This window comes from Simochromis diagramma, unplaced genomic scaffold (genome assembly GCF_900408965.1).
Source record: "Simochromis diagramma unplaced genomic scaffold, fSimDia1.1 OVJJ01000387.1, whole genome shotgun sequence".
NCBI lineage: Eukaryota > Metazoa > Chordata > Actinopteri > Cichliformes > Cichlidae > Simochromis > Simochromis diagramma.
This window is the reverse complement of record NW_024387152.1, coordinates 8,321,484-8,341,737: the sequence shown is the minus strand read 5'-3', so window position 1 is coordinate 8,341,737 and position 20,254 is coordinate 8,321,484. Positions and strand designations below refer to the sequence as shown.

Below are 20,254 nucleotides of genomic sequence, written 5' to 3'. Positions count from 1 at the left end.
TTCATTTATGTTCCAAATCCTTTTTACAGCCACTTTGTTCGAGATTATCCAGATTATAAATTTCCTCTCCAAAAATCTCTCATCAGGTGATAACTGGTGACCAGCTGGTGGTGATCGAGCGGGGCGTCCTGATTCGTCGAGCCGAGCTGTCTCACGGCGGGGTCTACCACTGCCAGGTGGAGGAGCACGGCTACCACTGGACTGCGGTCACCGTGCGCCTCGCTGTTTGGAGCCCCTCTGCCAATCGCCTCCTGGCTTCCTGGTCGGCCTCGTCCTATCAGAGCGCCGGAACCCAGCCGTGGTACGAGAACGTGATGGCACTGATTCACCCCGGAAACCTTGGCCAGCACTGCAAGGCTCTGGGATACCGCCCTCCACGCAACCACCATCGCCATGGTGACACAAAGGCGGAGCCACACAAGGAGAAAGAGAGGCACAAGCATGGCGGGGGAAGAGGAGGAGGAGGAGGCGGCGGAGGAAGAGCAGCGGGGAGGAAGAGCAGGAGCAAGCCGCAGCAGAGGGCGCCCAGGAGTGCTTGAACGCGTGCACGAGCGGGAGGGCAGATTTTCAGTGACTTCAACAACTACACAAACACGCAAACACACACACACACAAATGCACACATGTACACATACACAGTTAACTTATACACTGAGACACACACATACTGTATGTACAGAGACTACTTCATGCGCATGCACTTATCTACAAACAAACATGGCGTCCTTTCATTATAGAGACAAACAAGCTAAGCTACACACGAGTGACTGAAGTATGTACAGGATCTGGACAGCGAGGACTGTTTCACCGGGACAAACGACTGTATGAATGAAAAGGCTTAGGTTGCATCGCATGTTGAATGAAGGATAAACGGCATGCCTAAATCCCTAAGTTTGACTGACTCTGAGTCATGACAAGGACATTTGATTGGATTCTTTAGATTTGGACGCTCTACAGAGAGAGAGAAAAAAAATAAAAACAAAAATCCGAGTCTCGTTCCAGAAGTCGATTTTAAGCGTTTGGAAAAATCATCCAAACCGTCTGTCCCGAAAAGGACCATACTTGTGGTTTTGCATGTTTTTGCCCATTAATTAGGAATCACAGCTATCCCTCAAAACAGAGCAGATGTTTTTTAGATTGATTTCCTACCTTCCAGGCAAAAAACTGCTTTCCATTTATTTTGTGATGTGGAAAGAGAGACATTTTTTTTCAAAGTCATGTTCTTGAAGTTGAAGAAGTACTTTTTTCCCCAAGTACTTTGCAAAACAATTATTGTGCTTCAATTTCAAGGACACTCTTTCCTCTGGCATACAGGAATAAATTTTCAAACTGCTTCTTTGTTGTTGGAAAGAGAACAGAAGTTGACAGAAGGGCAAATATGTATTTGCTGAAAGGCTGTCAAATACCATTCAAATGTCATTGGAACCCAATGAAACAGCACAAAAAAGAAAGCTGTCAAACTGTTCTCTGTAGTGAAGAGTTTGTTCATCTTAAAACTTAGTATGTACGGCAGTGATACATAATGAAAAGGGCTAAAACATCCAAAACAAGCTGTTAGTGATCAAGGTAACAGTTTAATTCTGCAGAAACTTTGATTATTTTTATTTTGAGCAGCAGCAAATAGCACTGATGAGTTTTAATTTTCTTCACTTAATGGATATATAACATATAATCCTTCAGGCGGTTTCCCTACAGTAAGGGCTTTGTTGGTTTCTTCAGATAGGTGGGGTCTGACCACGAGATGACTGACTGCGACCATGGAGATGAAAGGCAGAGAAAAAGCATGGTGACGGCTTTGATGAGGTTACAGATCAGCTTTCCCAGGACATTAGTGCTCTGTGTTGCAGCCGTGCAGACCCGCTACAGGAGATGTTTCCATTATGTTCTCCTCAGTGTTTGCTTCTGCAATGCTGGCTCGGTTAAGACTCACGGGCATAAGCTGCCATTGGTTTTGTGCCACGACACAGAGAGCGGTTTGGTTTAGGTGTGGGAACAAAGTGAACAAAAGAAGGAAAAAAAATGCTCCGTGCTGTTTAAAGTGTTGGTTGAGCGTATCTGGAGTCCCACGTGTGGACGTTGTACAAATTTAGGAAAAAGGTGCAGACACGTCTGAACACCAACTCCAACAGAAACTTCGCTTTGACATTCAGAACTGAGTGTCGTCCGCTGGTCTGAAGTAGGGCGCTTTCGAGCTTTCTATATATTCAACATCTATTAGGTTATTGTTTAAGAAGTTGAGAGTGAATTTTAAAAGATTTTCATTACAACATGAACAAGAGGATCAAACTGTAAACCGAACTAGAAGAAAACTCTGTACAGAAATGCATGTTTCCCAACCTGTTGGTGAATTTCAGTGGATTAGACTAACACAGAAGAGTGGAGCACATTATTGCAGGTTCTGCAGCCCCAGCTGGTAATGACATCTGACTGTAAATTATGAAGCAGGCCCAGCGGATCATAAAGAAGCCTTTATTATACCAAGCTGGAACTGGAGAAAGTGCTAAACAGGACTGGCGTCAAATGGACTCTGGCCAGTGGGATTTGAGTGACTTTGTGAGGCAGTAAATTGTGATTTGTTCTTAAAATGTTAAACGAACACAGCTACTTCCATCTCTATTTAACTTCCTTCTTTGTGCTATTTATTATTTTAATCTGGTGTGAGACTACTTCTTTGAGGAGTTGTGATACTTTTTTGACATGAGTGTCTTTGTTGTTCTGTCTTTGTACGTATGTCTGACGTCCAAATTGTTACCAGTTGATGTACCTTCCCACATTCACCAGTGGAAGTGTTTTTATTTTCGTTTTTTGAATCTTGTCTTTCGTATTGGCATCGAAAGGAAGTGCTGCTTCAGTCTGAGGCAGTGGGAACTAAATGTGCATTTAAAATATGATATTTTTTCTGCTTGTCTTCTCGTTGTTGACGTTTCCCAGAACACTGGATGCAGACTAAAAGTTCCAACATCAAGCCTGAGCTCAACAGTACTGCTGTTGTGTGTGGCTCACATGGCATGAGTTCTAGTTAAATCATAGAGAGAGAAAGGTGTAGCTAAAGGACAGAGGGAAAACTTACTAAATTAAAACTTAATCGAATTTTATATGCTATACTGGAAGAACGAGCATTACATGCATGGTTAAGCCCAATAATAACAGCCTCAAAGTTTTCCCTTATTTAATATCATCCAGCAGTGGTGATACTGAGCACACATTACTGACGGTAATATATACCATGATCCTGCTGGATCCCAGTCTCTTTGCTGTATGCTTCGTCTCTCTATGTGGGTAAGGATCTGTGTGTCTTTTTGTGTGTTTGACATTAAGGTGGTTAAGGATCTGTGTGTCTTTTTGTGTGTTTGACATTAATGGGATCAGATTTAGAGTAGCTGACAGGGCTGTGTCAATAAATCTTCCAAACGTGGAACTCTGCAATATATTCGAGATATTTTTTGATGCTATAAGAAGAATGTAGCATCAACACAAAGCACAGAGAGCCCACAGATAATTAATATGGGTTTGGCTTCTTGGTGTCTTGGCTCTTTGCTTCTTGGCTCGGGCCACATGAAAGAAGTCACAGCACTGAACTAATTGTGAGTTTAGTTTATAAGGGAACGTGTGACACTGAGCAGCTGTCCAAGTGTCACGCAGCCAATTCTTAAAAATGAAAGTGTGTGTGAGAGTGTAACGCTGCAGCTGTAATCTAAAATGAAATCAGGATTTGGCCTGTTGTTAAGCTGCTGTTTAAAGTCGTTTAGAGTCGAATAGCTTACTGCTAAATTATTTTGATTGGTCACACAGCTGGTTTTCTAGCAGATTTTCTGTGCTCATGAAAATTGGAAATATTTCCCTGAAATATGTCCAGAGCAAGCAAATAATCATCATAACATACCAGGACTAAAGCTTTGATTAATTCAATTTCAATTTAGTTGTAGCTAAAGTGCCAAATCAGCATAACAATTGCCTCAAGGCACTCTATATTCTAATGTAACGATTCAATAATAATAGAGAGAAAATCTCGACAGTGGGACAACCCTCTGTGATCAAGCACCTGGTGACAGTGGCAAGGAAAAACTCTTTTAATAGGAAGAAACCTCTGGCAGAACCAGGCTCAGGCAGCGGCGACCGGTTGGGGGAGTGAGGGAAGGAAGACAGCATAAAAGTCGTGCTGTAGAAGAGGGCCAGAGATTGTAGCTTTCTCGTCACATAATATTGTATCATTTATCAGTTATCATACTGCCGCTGAAGCTGCTGAATGCTAACACCACAATCACTTATGTATTCTATCACAGATTTAAAGCTCTTCTAATTAGCCATTGTTGTGCACGCCCGTTGTTAAGAAAACATGCAGGATTTCTGCCCAAATGGCTATCCATTACTGCAAAAGAAACTACGATAGAATCACAAATCACAATACATAACAGCATTTAATAGAGCTGAGCAATTGAACCATAATCAGGTCAACTGAAGCAAGTGCCACTAGCTAGCTAGTTTAGCTTAGCATAAAGGTTAAAAAATAGTGGCAGTGCAGCTAGCCTCTCAAACTGCAGTTTGTTATATGGACATTTTACCCCAGAGACCCATGCAGATCATAAATATAGGCTCGAATTCTACTCAATAAGAAAACACACCCTCAGTCTAACAAAGCAAAGCTTTCAACTCTATTTTTCTTGCTAATTTCGACTGCTCTTCGGGTTATTTGAATTACTATTCAAGAGATCCAGAAACATTAAAAAGATAAACCTAACTATGCTTGTAATGACCCTGCCTTGTGGATATTGTGTGTATATATATATATGAATGTGTAACGTGTATATTTTATGTCGGATCCCATCTCTGCTGAAAGTTCTCTGCAGAACTCCAACGAGACATTTTTATGGAGGACCATCTTAAACATTTAATGCTTTTCCTGTAAGACGAGGTGCAGAGCTGCTCCTCGTTCATTACAATGGCCTCACTCTGTTATGCTGTATTTACATCTGAGTGCCAACATTCGTCTCTTGTGATTTTCCAGAACGACTTCTCTGCAGACAAAATGAAACTGTCATCACATGATCTCCTCTCATGTGCAGAGACTTTGTTTTTCTTTTTGTAAATATGTATAAAGGTCTGCTTTCAAATGAGCTTGTGTCTTGTGGTTTAGCGTGCCTATACGAAAAATATCCATATTCTGAGCTACACACCGATCCACATATTTTAGTGCAGGATGAACAAAATTTACAGCAACACGGGCACCTTTGCACTTTCTTTTTCAGCATTTTTTTTAGAATGTGTTTTACAGAGTTTACAATATAAAGCTTTTACTTGTAAATTATATAGTTTGCAAGGGTCAATTATAAGTAATGGAAAATCATTTAAACCGTGTCCTAAACCCCAGGGGTTTCAGCCTTCTTAGGACACGTGTCCTTTAGAAGCATATGGGCAGATTTGGACACTGAGAGGTGCATAGTTGTATTACAGGCATTCATTACAGCTATGCTATTTTTCATGCATTCTGTCCATCACCGGTTTCACTCCAAAACAGTAACATACCGTTCAATACCAAATCACCATCTGTCTCTGCCAAAGCGACCACATACACTACTTTCTCATCAAATGATAAACAACTGGTATGCTGAGTAATCTGATTGGCGAGAGATGCGTTCCAGTCATGCTCAACATCCTTGACTTTGCTTGTTTCTGCTGTTTGGAAAACTTCTGATAACAGAGAGGTCAAGAACTCTATCATAGAAATAGAGAACTGTGCATTTATATGAAGTTAGTCTATTGTAATCCTGTGTTTTGTTAAGAAATAAACATTCTCTTTCCAGTGTTTTTACAAACCTCTACTGGATGACAAAGTTGTGATTCCATAATTATATTTCATTTGGTTTCTTATTAGGCTATACATTAAAGGCAAAAGGTATCATCTGGCTCTCATCAGCGATTACAGTCTTTTCGAATACATCGTGTCAATTTACTCACGTCATGTTATAAAACAAAACAAAACAAAAAAACCCTATGAAGGACTCTGTGAAGTGGAACTTTTAGAAAACACTTTTTGTTTTGGCATGCGAGCAGCTGAAACTCACTCTGATATGACTTCATCTTCTAACAAAACATTTAGACAAAAGTTTTCATGTTCTTGTGTGGCAGAATATCAGTTTGGCTCTCTTTTATGTTTCTGAACAACAAAAACCTTTTTTTGCCATCCGTAAGTCAAAATTGTCTTAAGATTTTAACAGCTTAAGGTTGTTGGTTTTTTTCAATTTTGAGTTATTTTTTCAGATGTTTTAGTTAGCAACTTAAAAATTTTAGGATAATAATCCCTCAATTGTTTTGCAGTCTAGTCTTCGGGCCTGCTGCAAGGTCTTTGTTGTTTTCCTGGATTACTCCAGCACTTTAATTCAAAGTTTCATACTTTGAGTTCCTTTTATACACGGGGTTCCCAGGAAAATGCTCATAATTTCACAATTTTTAACTTACCCAGTGAAATACGTCAAGATCTAGAAGATAAAGTGTCATTCTTTTTGTTAAAGACAGAGGATGACCCAAAATGACCTCTGATGTTTCTTTGTCATGGCAAAATTAGTCCTTTGTATACCACTTAAAAACGTAAACGTTCAGTGACAGTGGCTGAAAAGGTTAGCATGCTTATGCACAAACATAAGTTGCTGATGATGGAAAACACTGATCAATAACTGTCAGCATGTCTTATCAATGTGAGCATATCAGCATGCCGTCAGTAGAATTTAGCTCAGAGTGCCATATTAGAGTTTCACATGGCTGATAAGGAATTTGTGAAGCTTTACTAAACAAATGCAGAGTGTGCACAGTGCACCACAGTGAACAACCAGCAGAGGAAATGCATGATTCTCATGTACAGTTAATATAGAATCGCCAATTAGCCCAACTGTGGGAGGATCTCTTGCAGATGTGCAAACGACATCTAGAAAGACCCCAGACTGGATTTGAATGGGGGGCTTTCTTGCCGTGAGGCGACAGTGCTAACCACCACACGCAAATTAGACTCCCTGTGTGACCGATATGGTGACAAGACATGAGACATGTGGTGACATAAATGGCTTTGCGTTTATTGGTATTTGCTGTTTCCTTCAAGGGCTCAATAAAAACAGCATGCTTGGGAAATGTACCAAAAACTAGTGCATGCTTTAAAAAAAAATTCTCAGAAGGGGAAACTTTAGAATTTGCCACACAGAATGACTCATCTACTCGTCTGGTTTTCCCCCCAATTGGTTGGTGACCAGAAAGACGTCTTTTCACCATTTCGCTCATAAAAGAGTCTTTTAGGTGTAATAAGGGGGTTGTGCACTTCACCACAGTATCCCATTCAGTGAAGTCCTCATGCTGAATAAAATTGTCTGCTCAGGCTTCAGATTAAATTTTCCAGCTAACTGCCACTGTTGGTTTTCTGGAGTGACTCCACTGGAGCTCTAAGGACTCCACGGTTGTTGGAAACGCAGGCATTATCACAGATGCCTCTGTTTGATTATGTCTTCTACTTTGTCTTGCACTTAGCTGATCTGCCAGACTTTCCAAAATGCTCTGAAGCTGCCTCCCCAAAAACACAATATCTCTCCTATTTAACAGCTGTACTTAAATATGTCCATGTTTGTGATGGGTTTCTAAGCACCCTTATAGGATCCCTAGCCCTATAATGCCTCACTAAAAGCTAGTCATATTTTAATTCAGTTCTCATTTTGTCCTAAACCTGACCGGCTTTGACTATTTTGTTGGCGTCTCGATAGACAGCAAGTCGAAGCTAAATTGAACAACAAGGGAAAATGTACTTGTGCTTCACAATGAGTGTTGTAACCTTATACTCACCTGCAACTTCGTTAGCAACATCTTGCCAGTACTGGGTTGAACCTCCTTTTGTCTTCAGAGCTTTATCATTTTTTCATGGCTAAGATCCAACACAGTGCACAACACAGCTCTGTTGGATAGAAATCTGGTTACTGTGGAGGGTGTTTGAATGCAGAGAATTTATTGTTATCGTCACTGACTGTGGTCATAAAAGGATGAACATGGTCAGCAACAGTAGTCAGACAGGCTGTGCCATTTAAACTCTGCTCACGTAACTAAGAAACTATCCCCCACACACCTCTAAACTACATCACTGATACAAGGTAGGACTGATTAAAGCTTTCATGCTGTTTCTGAAATTAAGACTCATTATACGTTTTCAGTCTCATATTGCCCAAGTTTTGTAAGCAAGTGCAAACTGTAGCCCCAGTTTCCTGTTCTTAGCTGACAGAGTGGCACCCACTGTCGTCTTCTGCTGATGTAGCCCAAATTTTTGAAGGTTTGATGTGTTGTGCATTCAGAGATGTTCTTCTGCATTCCTTGGTCATAATGTGTGAGCTTTGTGCCTTCCTATCAGCTCAAAGCAGTCTGGACATTCTCTTCTGACACCTGTTATCAACAAGGTATTTTCAGCCAGAGAACAGATATTCTCTTTTTCTCTGGAAACCCTCAAGATGGTCACTTGAGAAAGTCTCTACATCTCTACAAGTTGCAGCAATATGACTGGCTGATTAGACATTAAAACGCAGTTTAACAGGTGTACCTAATGAAGTGTCCATGGCAAGTGTATTAACCATCCAGCCATGTTTATTGTTAACAGTTTACCAAGTTTTATAAGCACCATTTGCTTCTTGATAACCAGATGTTTGCATTGGTTTGCAAATTAATTATTAAACTGCTAACCCATTTACTGTTGTAAACTGTGAAAAAGTTTAATTAACTGTGAATTCATGAATTTAATTATTTGCATAGAGTCAAATCACAAAAACAGTCACTTCAAGGCACTTTATATTATGAGGTAAAGACCCTACAATAATACAGAGAAAATGCCAACAATCAGATGAACTCCTAGGGGCAAACACTTGGCAACAGTTGGTAGGAAAAAACAGTTGGGGGCGATGGGAGGATTTATAATTTTCATCTACAGTTTTAAAGTGTTACCCTGTTAAAGTTTATGTCTAAACTGAACAAAACTGAATAAATTCAGCTGCAGTTTTGGTTGCCGTGAGCAAAAATTGCCTCACATGAAGAAGAGCAGATTTAATTCAAGTCATCTGAAGAGCACAGTTGTCTTGCCCCTTGAGTATGGATGTAATTAATATCTGTGACTTGTGGGATAATGATTTACAGGCTTTTACTTTCATTTGTGCAACATGCAGTCTCCAGCTTTCATTATGCAAAAACCACATGTGTGTGGAGCCATGTGCCTTCAATTTGCTTTTTTTTATTCCTCGTTTTCCTAAACGGTGCCTTTCTTGTGGCAGTTCCTAATATGCTAAAATAGCTTCTTTGGCATTAATAGCCTTAAAAAAAAAGAAACACAAAACCTGGAAACAGTCAAAGTGACTACAAAGTGCTCTACTGGGAAATCCTTGAATATTGGCTTATTTCTAAAGTCTTTTAGTCTTTAGGTAAATTCCACAGGCTTTGATGTTTGTCACATCAGGAGAGGAACAAAATTGGGTAAAACAGCTGAATCTTCACCAAGAGACAGGACGCAGCTGGCCTGAATGGATGGCTTAGATTAGAAATTATACGAGATCCTCAGATGTGGTGATTGTGTGGTTTTGACTCCTCTCTCCTCCTCTACAGCAGTGTTTGTCATTTCTGACCACATTTAAAGATTTAAGAAGCCACAGACACTGTCCTGACTTCCAGTGTAGGCAACCAGGGAAAACTGGGGGCCCTTTGGCTTTGTACTTATACTCAGTTACTAATTTTATTCCACCATCTGCTAAAATTATGTCCAATATTCCTAAAAAAAAAAAACAAAAAAAACCAAAAGAACCAATGTTGTTGTTTTTTAAATGAGGCTTCAGTGAAATAGTGTTTCTGAAACGAATTAGAGCAAACGCAGTGGTGCACATTTTTCTATGATTGCTTATTTACACTAGATTTGGAGATATGTAACTGAAGAGAAGTACAAAGCCAAACCAGTACATGCTGACGCTTGGCCCATGTGGCATGAACATTACAACACATATTGCACCTTCAAGGTAACCAACATTTCAGTTTTTGTTGCTATTGTTCAGTTTATTTTAGTGGACTTGCTTCTTGCTTAGTTGCTAAAGCTCCACAACACTGGGGTGGTTTGGTTATAGGCCATAACTACAGGTAAAGGAGGGTCCACCTCAATCTGTATTTGGCAGATGAAAATCACCAACAGGTAGCTTGTAGTCGAGGAAGTTTCTTTGGAGACTGGAGACCTGCGGTGTTTGTCTCCATCTGTTGGGGTAAATAGAGAAATGCAGGATTATCATGTGGATAAACGGTTTACTGAGTTTCAGCACATATAGGAACAAAATGATGCTGATAAACTGAAAACATAAGTACACTCAGAACACAACCGCTTTTCTTTAAAGCAGGGGTGCCAGAATCTGCCTGACAAAGACATTTGTGGTCCATTTGTACATCTGTGGAAAATGTGTTGCTGTATTTTGATACATTTTACAGCTTATCCTGCTGATAAAGACATCTCTCACTGCCATTCATACTAAACCAAAGTAACTAAGTAACAGATTAAATAGAAACAAATTACAAAGAAGTAACAGAACCTTTATGTTTTATAACAGGATAATCTGAGACATTTTTTAATGAAATTTTACAAATTATTTTTCACATTTAAACCCAAAGAGTCGTGCTGACAGAACTTTTTTTCTTTCGTATAACATATCTATCTATCTATCTATCTATCTATCTATCTATCTATCTATCTATCTATCTATCTATCTATCTATCTATCTATCTATATATATATGTTTAATGATGCCTTTTGCAGGCCGGAACATTTCTTTCGGAACTTGATGCGGAAGGATATTTTCATCGGACTCGGTTGTTGCTTACATCTGTCAGGATAGAAACTCCTCAGGTGAGTGTTTTTTATCGTCTAACGGAGCTCTGTAGCGCTGCTGTATGAGCCTGTTTGTAGGTAACTGCGAAGGTTAGCACTAAATGTACGTTTTGATGTAGCCGTGTCAAACAATAAAAGCCAGCTGTGAGTGTTCTGGGAGTTGGAGGCCTGGACTGCTAATGTTAGCAGCTGCACTAACGTCATTTAACTGCACTGGCAGCTGAAAGGGAGCTAGCAAGGCGACTCTGACAGCACTACGACAACTTCCTCAGCGCTGGCAGACACTTATGCTTGTCAGGGTTTTTTTCTTAGTTCCTCTTTGTTTGTCGCACAGTAATTTTCGGGCGTTGCTGTCTTAAAATCTGGAAATATAAGCTAATATGAACACTAAGGTAGCTTAGTATTGTGCTAAACCATTTAGTACGACGCCATTTCAGTCTTTATGAAAAATTGTTATGATCCATAAGTGTGTCAGCTAACACCGACGTGTTTAAATCTCTGGAAAATTCTCACAGCAGTCTCCTTCTCACAGTCTAATTGTTTCCATTGTCTTGTACGTCATATGAGAGGTCAGGAGACCAAGCACATTATTCACTTATTCTACTTTTGAAGAGGAGTCAGTGAATTGAGTGGATGTACTCTTCTCCTGTTGTCTGTGGTTGTGCCTTTAGAGTTTTCTCTTTACAGCAGTAACGTAAGTCTCCTTACTCACATTAAGCATTTCTCATTGTGTTTCTACGCACTGCTGTTGTTTCTACACATACTTCAATTTCTCATTGTGTTGATGCATTTTTCATTTGACTCTGATTCATGAAAACCAGTTTTTAACACTTTTGGCAGTCAGATTTTCAGATATCACTTACCTTAATGCTGTCTGGTATTGATTTAGTGTTTTAAATCATATCAGTTTTAAAGCTTTTCAACTATAAAGGGAAGAGAAGGCCAGTTACACACACACACACACACACAGTAATAGTCGCCCTACAATATTCATTGGTGACAGATTGGACGTTATCGACTGACTTTGCTTGGTTTGACGTGAAAAACTTTTGATTGTTTTAGTCTTTTGCACAGTTCAGTCAGTGTTATGAGAAATGCCTTAACTGTTTTGAGAACTGCTTTAGGAGTGGTGAGAACGATGTTCCTGATGCATCGAAGTGATCAAGACAAACCATAAACAGCTGCCATTGTTCAGCTACATGGCAAAATGTAGTTACTATATTCTTACTTACATTTGATAATGTGCAGTTGTGGTCAGAAATCACAAAGAAATTAACATTTTTCTTTTTTGAAGTTATTAAAGATGTTTGTTGTGTAATCATTCCACTCTGGTAAAAGACCAGTTCAAGGAGATCATTAAAAGCCCAAAATTAAAGTGACATTCATGTCCATTATGATTGTATGCAAACTTTTGTTTGCTGTGCCTTTCTGTTGCATCCCATGTACTCAAAAATCTAGAAAATTCTCTTTACTGCTGTATATGTAAATAATTCATTGGATAAAATTCATAGGTTCTACCCACATCATCAGGCCCTATTGATGGATATTTGACCCCCTGACTCGTGTTTCTCAAGTACGATCTGGCCAAACCATTGAATACTCAATACTGTAGCAAAAGATGGCATTGAATGCTTGGTCAGACTCTTGACTTTGTTTACGAATTTTATGATCAAACATTTTCTAATTTAAGTGAGGAATCCTTTCTAATGTACTTTAGTGTTTAGCGCTGATGATTAAGGAAGGATAAGGGGATGAGATGGGTTCATGTTTTTAAAAAATGGTTTGTATGAAAAATGTTATTTTGGTATGTGGGAAAACCCTTTTAGCTCATGGTAAAACCAGTTAATTTAATTATAGATTCAAAAGGCAGAGTCACTTCCAGGTTTCCAGTAATGTTCTTTCTTTGTAATCAGCAGGCGGAGGGATGAGTCTCTCCCCTGTGATTGGCACAGAAGTGCCAGAAACGGCAAACGGGGTAGCGACACCTGTTGCACTGGAGAATGGCCCTCAAGCTCCGGTCTCAGTGAAATGTTCAAGTAGAGTACCAGGTACCGGGGAGGCATCTGTGGATGAGTCCCACATGCACACAGAGAACCATGCTGATGCTAATATGGAAAACCTAGTTCACCATGGGAAAGGCCACTTGGACACAGAGATGGACATGAATGAGAGAACCTCTAGCTTATCATTACAAAGCCCTGAGGAGGCAAACCCCTCCCTCCCCACGTTGACAGGCACAGAAGAAACAGATCTAGGATCCAAAGACATTCCTGATGAAGCCTCTAAGACTGTGGACCCTGCTGATGCAGTTCTTCTGTGGGACTCAGCATTGCACAGGCAGTCCAAAGACTCGTATCAGCAAGGACACCCAGTCACCACAGAAAGGCAGCAGACAGAAGCAGAGACTGCAGATGGAGGCTCCAACAGCCAAGAGGAGGATGTAGATGGAGAGACAGAGAAACAGGATGTGGAGGAGGATGAGAAGAATGAAAACAAGTTGGAGAATCAGCGCGCCGGAAGGAGAACAAAGGTGGAAGTGAGTGGAGTGCCGGATTATTGTTCTGACATTTCAGGTTTATTAGATTGTGTGTACCAAAGAGAGCAGAGGGTAAAGGAGGAAGAGAGAATGATGTCAGCAGATGTAATGAGAACTAAAGCCAGCGCAAATAAATGTAGCTGAGTCATCAGAACATGACCTCTTTCAGACAAATTTCAGTAGGATTAAAATAAAGTGCAGCGTGCTGACTATCAATGATTGACAAGATGATTGTCGTTATTTTAGAGTGAATAAACCTAAGAGTGAGAAAAGAAGCCGTCTATCAAAGAAAAGCGTGGCCACTGTAAACGACAGGAGATATGTGTAGCTCCACATGGTTCAGTAAATTTTCTCTACTTTTTTTTATTTTTTATTTGTTCTCCAAAATTTCCAGTCTTCACAACGCTACTCATCTTCAGCCCCTGGTCCGAGTACCTCCACCTCTTCTTCTCCTCCACCTCCTCTTCTTTCTTCAGATGATACCCCTTGCCCTCCTCACATCATGGCCCAGGTCTGGGTTCGCAATGTGCGGGGAATGCAGGACAGCAAGAGCCTGGATGAAATTAGTCAAGCGTGTGGAGGTAGATGTGCATCTTCCCGTGGTCTAGCTTTTTCTTCGTGTCTTTTCTAAACTGAGAAATGTATAAAATCTTTTTCTGTAAAGCACCAGAGTGAAGTAAAAAGAAGTGGAATTTGTGACATAGTTCAACGTGGAAGAAAAGTTAAACAGTGTTATTGACTATCGACAGTGTTTTGTAACCACAAGTTGTTGATATTGGTTGCAGGTGGTTCAGGGGCTCGAGGAGGGGGCAGAAGTGGCCAGTCAGAGGGCCGAAGGGCCACCATCTCCTCGGCTTTGGAACTAGAGGGTACAGTCAGTCATGATGGAGACCTGACTAACTTCATCACAAAAAACCTCGAGCAGAAGATCAAAATGAGCTCCAAGCCTAGTCTGGACTGCAGTGACTGTGAGTAAAGAGTCAGAGGAATAATTGACATTATTCAAACACAGTTTTCTCCCTTTTTTTTGTAAATTATGAAAACATTTTGTATTTCTGTATTAGTTTTTTATTCTTAGTGCAAACAGAAGAAACATGCATACTGTATGTGTGGACTGTATACAGTTTGTGCTGGTGTAGAGGACATGTAGATAGAGCTCTTTCATGACTGCTTGTACTCCTGCTGTAGAATATGGCATTTCAACAGGTTATTGGTATTTGTATAGCTGGTGGGACTGAACTGCAGTGACAGTTGTCTTCTTTAAGATTCACAGCCTGCTCCTCCTTGCAGAGGCAAACACACCCAGTCAGTGACTAGTCATCATTAATGCATTGCTTAGACCATGATAAGTAAAGTGGAATTGAGGTACTAATTTAAGCAAATTAATTGCCATGGTTGGTTATCCTATTATGAACTGGCTTACTTGAATCCCTTAATGGCCTGTGGGGTCATTCAGTGACAATTGATCAAGTGCATACAATCTGATCGGTGCAACTCAGATTTGCTTGAGAAAAGAATTCCACGGTAAAGACAGATGTGGTGATAGATGTGTGAGTGTGGACTCTAAACTGTATGCTTTACGGATGATCTGATATCCTCGTGTTGGTGTTGTTCCCAGACCATCATGAAAATGTTGTTCCAGGTTCAACATTGCAAGTGACCAATCACATTGTTGTGACGTTATTCTTTTGCGCGCCAAGCCATTCGTGCATTTATGAAATTCCAATGTTGCAAGGACAATATCAATTCTGCTTACTGTTTATTAAAGGGTTACGGTTAGGGTTAGGGTCCGTTGATCGGCGGACAGAGGCGGTTTCTCGCAGCTTAAGTACAGTTTTTTGTTTTACGCCGGTTTTTCCCGAAGTCGCAAAAGTATGACGTCACAACATTCTGATTGGTCACCTGCAATGTTGATCCTGGAGCAACATTTAGTATGATGATCTGGGAACAACACCAACACGAGGATATCAGATCGTGCATGGTTTACAGTTCTGTGTGTGTGTGCTACATTCAGACCTAAAGAGACAAGTTTACATATAATGTTTGCTTGATTTCACTAAAATATTTAGCTGTTAGATCTCTGATTGTAGATTTTACCTCAGGCAAACAAAGGCAGGTGCAACAGATTTATGTAACAAGAATAACTGTCAGACAAATTCCATTTGATCTTTTTTTACAGGTTTTACTGGTTTGAGCCGTTGCTCATGTCGAGGTTGCTGGGTCAGAGCTCTGAATAGTTTTAGCTTTGGTGTCTTTTCCTTTCTTAGCTACTTTATAATGCCCATGTTCAGCTGGGTGTGGTTGATATAAGTGTCTGGTTAGGTTTGATCCCCACCCCCCCCTTTACAGTTTACTTTAGCAAACTTTGTGTCTTCACTCACAGTGAAAAGCTTCCACGCTTCACAACATGGTAGCATATGGCTGTCAATGTGCGCATGACTGTTCGTGTGCATCGCTGTGCATGTGTTGCCCATGCATAAACCAGACCGGTTCATGCATGGGACATTCCCGAGTCTCACCAACTGGAACTCGTCAGAGCAGAGAAGACTAAAAAAAATCATCCTTTTCTGGTCCCTGGCCTATCGATCAGTGCATCTCTAATAAATGTATAATTTTTCCTCCGAGCACGCAATAGCTGCAGTTGACTGGTTTGCCGTTATCACACAATGTTAATGCGGTACAAGCTAAGCAATTCATGCAGTCGCTATTTTTTTTTTTTTAAGTTATTTATTTTACTTTCTGTCTCAATTGAGTGAAAAATCATGTGACTGACTCAAGGAAAGATGATGTGTTTATTTAGTTAGGAAGTGCACCATATATACAGATCGTTACAGTTGAAGAGTAGTTAAGTGTTGAAACATCACTTGCTGCAGCAAATAATGAAATAAAGCGAAGCTAAAAACGTGACTAATGTCAGTGATGGTGCCAACATGAAGCAACAAGCCATTCTAACAGGTAGATACTCTACACTGTGTATGAATCAGGTTTATCCTGTCTTAGTGATTCTCTTACGTACTCAGGAAATGTTTCTGCATTAAGCTTTATGCTCATATCATTGAGAACAGTGTGGGAAATCTCTAAAAGTTACACCTTTGGTTAGTGAAACCCTCCACCAGTGCTTGTTTCCCTTCAGAGTCCTCTCTGCATAAGATTTTATAAGCGTAATAATTAAAAGGTGATTTTGTTCTTCCCCTCTCCTCATCTTCCCATTTTCCTGTGTGATTAAATTAGCCTAAGTCTGAGCTGTGGGGAGATGATGGAGACCCAACCCCAGGAGAAAAGGTTTTGTTTCTTTTTCCTCAAAATCCCACACGTGTGCCGCTGTCTCAGAAATTAAATCATCTATGTAGGTTCAGCAGGTCGACCTGGCAGAGCTTGTGCATTAGCAGCCATCCGTCTTGTCAGATTTTGCTGGAGTGAGACACAGAGCCCCTGCCCTTCACTCAGAAACCCCCCTGGATGAGAGTGTCAGCTAAACTGGCCTCTCAATTTAAACACAGGGCCACAGTCAATATGTCCTCTGTGGCAGCTCATTCTCTCTACCTGCTGATTCAATTAAGATTGATGACGCACAGACCTTGTTTAGACTGAAGGGATTTGTTAAAGGTCCTGCCACAGCCCGACAGAAACTTTTCAGAGGTTGAAACTGTTTTTGTTTTTAAATTCCAATTTATTGACTGGGGTTTGTTTAATCCAAGGTTTAATTACTCATGGCACTCTTGGCTAAGTGTGTAATTTGTTTCAATTTCTGAGAAACAGTCAAATAAAAATGTTTCATTTTATTCAGTGGGTTTTTTTTTTTTTTTTTTTTTTTTTTTTTCCTTCTTCACTGTAGTTATAGTTTTATTTTGCACCCCACAGGTCTGACTAGAATTTGGTTCACTGCATTTCAGTCAGAAGGCATATGCTTATCTCCTCCTCCAGTGTCCATAATTTTGCACTTTATAGATAATTCTGCTAATGGCTTATATAAAAAAAGTATATTCTATATTAGCTATTCTATATTGTATATCTAATTTATGATTACTCTCACTAGCGGACTGTTCGGGTCCTATTTACCGAAGTCGAGGGTTGACACGGCGACCAGCGGATATACCACCCATTGATCCCACCGTCCTTTTGGACCTTCAGAGACACACCCAGGAAGTGGCACACAGTGTGGAGGTGATGATGCGGAGCCTCAATGGAACCATCCAAAATGTGAGTCTTAGTAGTTCTTTCTTCAAATCACCCTGTTTATGCTGTCGTCTGAGTCAGAAGTGTAACACGTACACGTCATTGAAGTCTGTGTATTACGTAGTAGTTTAAGTTGAGGATGGGTGTCACAGATGTCCGCTGAGAACAGCATTGCCTGGTGATGAGTCTCGATTTCTGCTTTGGATTCAGACGGTAGGGTCAGAATTTGGCATAAACAACATAAAAGCTTCCTGCCTTCCATCAACACCTCATATCACAAGTTCACTGTTGTCACCAGATATCAATCCAAAGAGCATCTTTCACATCATGGATGTGCAGCCAACAAATCTGCAGCGACTTTGTGATGCTTTCATGTTGACATCAATGTTCCCAGCACCTTGTTGAATCTATGCCATTAAGAGTTAATGCAGCTCTTAAGGCAAAAAGGGGTCTAACCCTGTAATAGCACTGCTGAGGGTGTATGTAGATATATTACAGGGTCTTCATGTTTTATGTTACTATTTTATTTCTCCCCTTTTGTTTTTGTGCTATTCTTTAATCTCTCTCTTAACCATCTCTTTTATGCAGATGACAGCTCTGAGTGTGGGGTATATCCAGACCTACAGAGACTCAGTGGACAGCCTGGGAGAGTCTGTAGATATGAGTATAAAGGTGACATGTAATTTCTGTTCCTTTCACATAATGTGACAAGTAAAGATTGCTGTTTGTTGGGTCCACCAGAGCATGCATTATGAACCTTTACTACCTAATTAGCTAAATAATAGTGATAGCCCAGCTTGTGTCCAAGGAAAATCCAGCAAAATGACATGAGTTTTGTTTATGGGTTTGGATTTTGGATTGTAGTCCCTACATGATAGGTCACTTTACAGAAATATGATTTAACGTAAGGCATTCCTAACTTGTGAACCTGAAAAGAAACTGTTAATGAGGAAAAACCTTAAATCAGGACCACAGTGGGAAACCCCCTCACATTATTTTTTTTAAAGTACAAATTATTCCTTTTCTGATAAATTCTGTCGTCCATGTTTTTGCCTCCACAGGGCATGTATACACTAATGGCTCGCTGCGAGGAGTTGGATCGTTCCATGCAGCCCATACACAACCTGGCTACGCAGATACGCGATATCAAACGCACCCTTGACACTCTGGAGGCAATTTGCAAGTAACACCATAAACAAACATCCCAGATGCAAAGGTCTAGCATCAGGCGCATGTGTGCAACCCACCCACCCATGTGCAGGTAGCACACACACACATACTGCAGCGAAGACACCCGTGGAGTCCGGGAACTGTTGCTGCTCAGCATGTTGGATTATTGGCACTCCTAGTTCCTCTGGACTGGCTTAGACGTTCCTCATGTTTGTGTTGTGAGATCTCAGATGAACTGTGCTTATTTCGCTCTTCAGGCTGAGCTTTTTCCTTTTCACAACATTTACGCTATCCAAGTTGTCAAGAAACAAAATCTCACAAATTAACCAATTTTAGAGACACTTGTACCGTGGACACATGCACATGGACAGATCTTTAAAGAAGGTGGGATAATGGGCTCTTTTTTGTGTTTTGTTTTTTCACTTCAGGAGTGAATTGGTCTCCGTCCAGCCTGCTTGGTTCAGATTGCACTAACCTCTGTTCCCCACATGGAGGTGATGTTTCGTTCTCCGTCTCTCTGCCACTGGAGAGGCAATAATAAACTGCTCAGAAGGCGGTGACTTTTGCACAGGAACAGAAAGTCTATTTTTTAATCTTATGCAACAAGGGTCAGATTCTTTCACTGCAAGCGAAATTACAGTTGTGTCATGTCTGTTTGTCCTTATGTGTTTTGTGTGTTTTCAGTTTCCTCAGCATGCGTGCTTGTTCAAAAACACTGAAACTTTGTGCCACTGGGAACCAGTACAGTCCGTACTCTGTCAGTGCAGTCCAAGATGATGTTGAGTACATAACTGGAAAAATATGTTGTGCAGCCTTCGCAGTGGCTTTAAATATTACGTGTAAGATTAACAGCTTCAGGTATTTAATTTCCTTTGACTTTTAGATGCCATTTATAAGGCTGGATACTGACGTTGATCTCCTGATTTTAATTCTTCATTATTCAGCTGCATCACATCTTGAGAACCTAAATTCTTACATCCTATAAAACTGTAAAACTAAGTAAAGTGCATCTGATAGGCTAAATTGTAAAACACAATCAAGGGGCAGCATAATTGTGCGTAACTTAAAAATAAAAGCATTGTAACTTTGAGCACACGCAGGACTGAATGTCTCATCTCATTCTTGTTAGCACTGTTTGTGCTGAGATGGCTAGCTTACATTAGCAACCCAAGAGACTGACTGGATTAAGTAAATTCATGACTTGCATGCCTCCATAACTTGTAGCCAGAGATAACATCTCATCTTGTCATCAAACACAAACCAAGGGCTCAGATCAGTGTGCAGTCTTCTTTTTTTTCAGTCTGTCCCCCTCGTGATTATAGTCGTGACTCAATGTGGCTTTATAAAACAAGATTCATGTGCACATTGTGACAACTCGATTTCCAAGGTTTAAACACTTTACACTCTATGCAGCTCTGACTGAAACCACTTAGAAAAATTAACCACTGCAGCCACACAAAACTGAGAATAACGAGGAGAAGGAAAAAAAAAGGCGAAGACTGATT

At 40.4% G+C, this 20,254-nt stretch overlaps 2 protein-coding genes across 8 annotated transcripts in view; both read left to right on the top strand.

Annotated features, from left to right (window-relative positions):
• The window catches only part of sema3h (sema domain, immunoglobulin domain (Ig), short basic domain, secreted, (semaphorin) 3H), a 53,109-nt gene extending 47,995 nt beyond the window's left edge, over positions 1-5,114 (top strand). For 2 of the 3 annotated variants that reach the window (XM_040047579.1, XM_040047580.1), the window contains exon 18: positions 87-5,114. In XM_040047579.1, coding sequence (XP_039903513.1) covers positions 87-539 — 453 coding nt within the window. In that variant the 3' untranslated portion in view covers positions 540-5,114. The remainder of the gene's footprint in view (positions 1-86) is intronic. The other variant, XR_005698260.1, reaches the window with a different exon arrangement.
• Positions 5,115-10,804: 5,690 nt separating this feature from the next.
• borcs6 (BLOC-1 related complex subunit 6) lies at positions 10,805-20,254 on the top strand. Of its 5 annotated transcripts, none has more exons than XM_040047767.1 (7): positions 10,805-10,885; positions 12,781-13,403; positions 13,798-13,984; positions 14,189-14,371; positions 17,440-17,603; positions 18,168-18,251; positions 18,641-20,254. In XM_040047767.1, the coding sequence occupies exons 2-7, from the start codon at positions 12,792-12,794 to the stop codon at positions 18,764-18,766; spliced, it is 1,356 nt and encodes a 451-aa protein (XP_039903701.1). In that variant the 5' UTR covers positions 10,805-10,885; positions 12,781-12,791; the 3' UTR covers positions 18,767-20,254. The 5 variants fall into 5 exon arrangements, with proteins under 5 accessions (XP_039903701.1, XP_039903704.1, XP_039903705.1 ...); XM_040047770.1 differs by having other exon boundaries at positions 10,810-10,885; positions 12,784-13,403; XM_040047771.1 differs by lacking the exon at positions 10,805-10,885 and adding an exon at positions 10,892-11,561 and having other exon boundaries at positions 12,784-13,403.

Coding starts and splice junctions, on each gene's coding strand:
- borcs6 (XM_040047766.1), top strand. CDS start 10,930: ATGAGCCTGTTTGTAGGTAACTGCGAAG. Junction 10,958..12,780: donor GTTTGTAGGTAACTGCGAAG/GTTAGCACTAAA, acceptor CTTTGTAATCAG/CAGGCGGAGGGATGAGTCTC. Junction 14,372..17,439: donor TAGTCTGGACTGCAGTGACT/GTGAGTAAAGAG, acceptor TACTCTCACTAG/CGGACTGTTCGGGTCCTATT.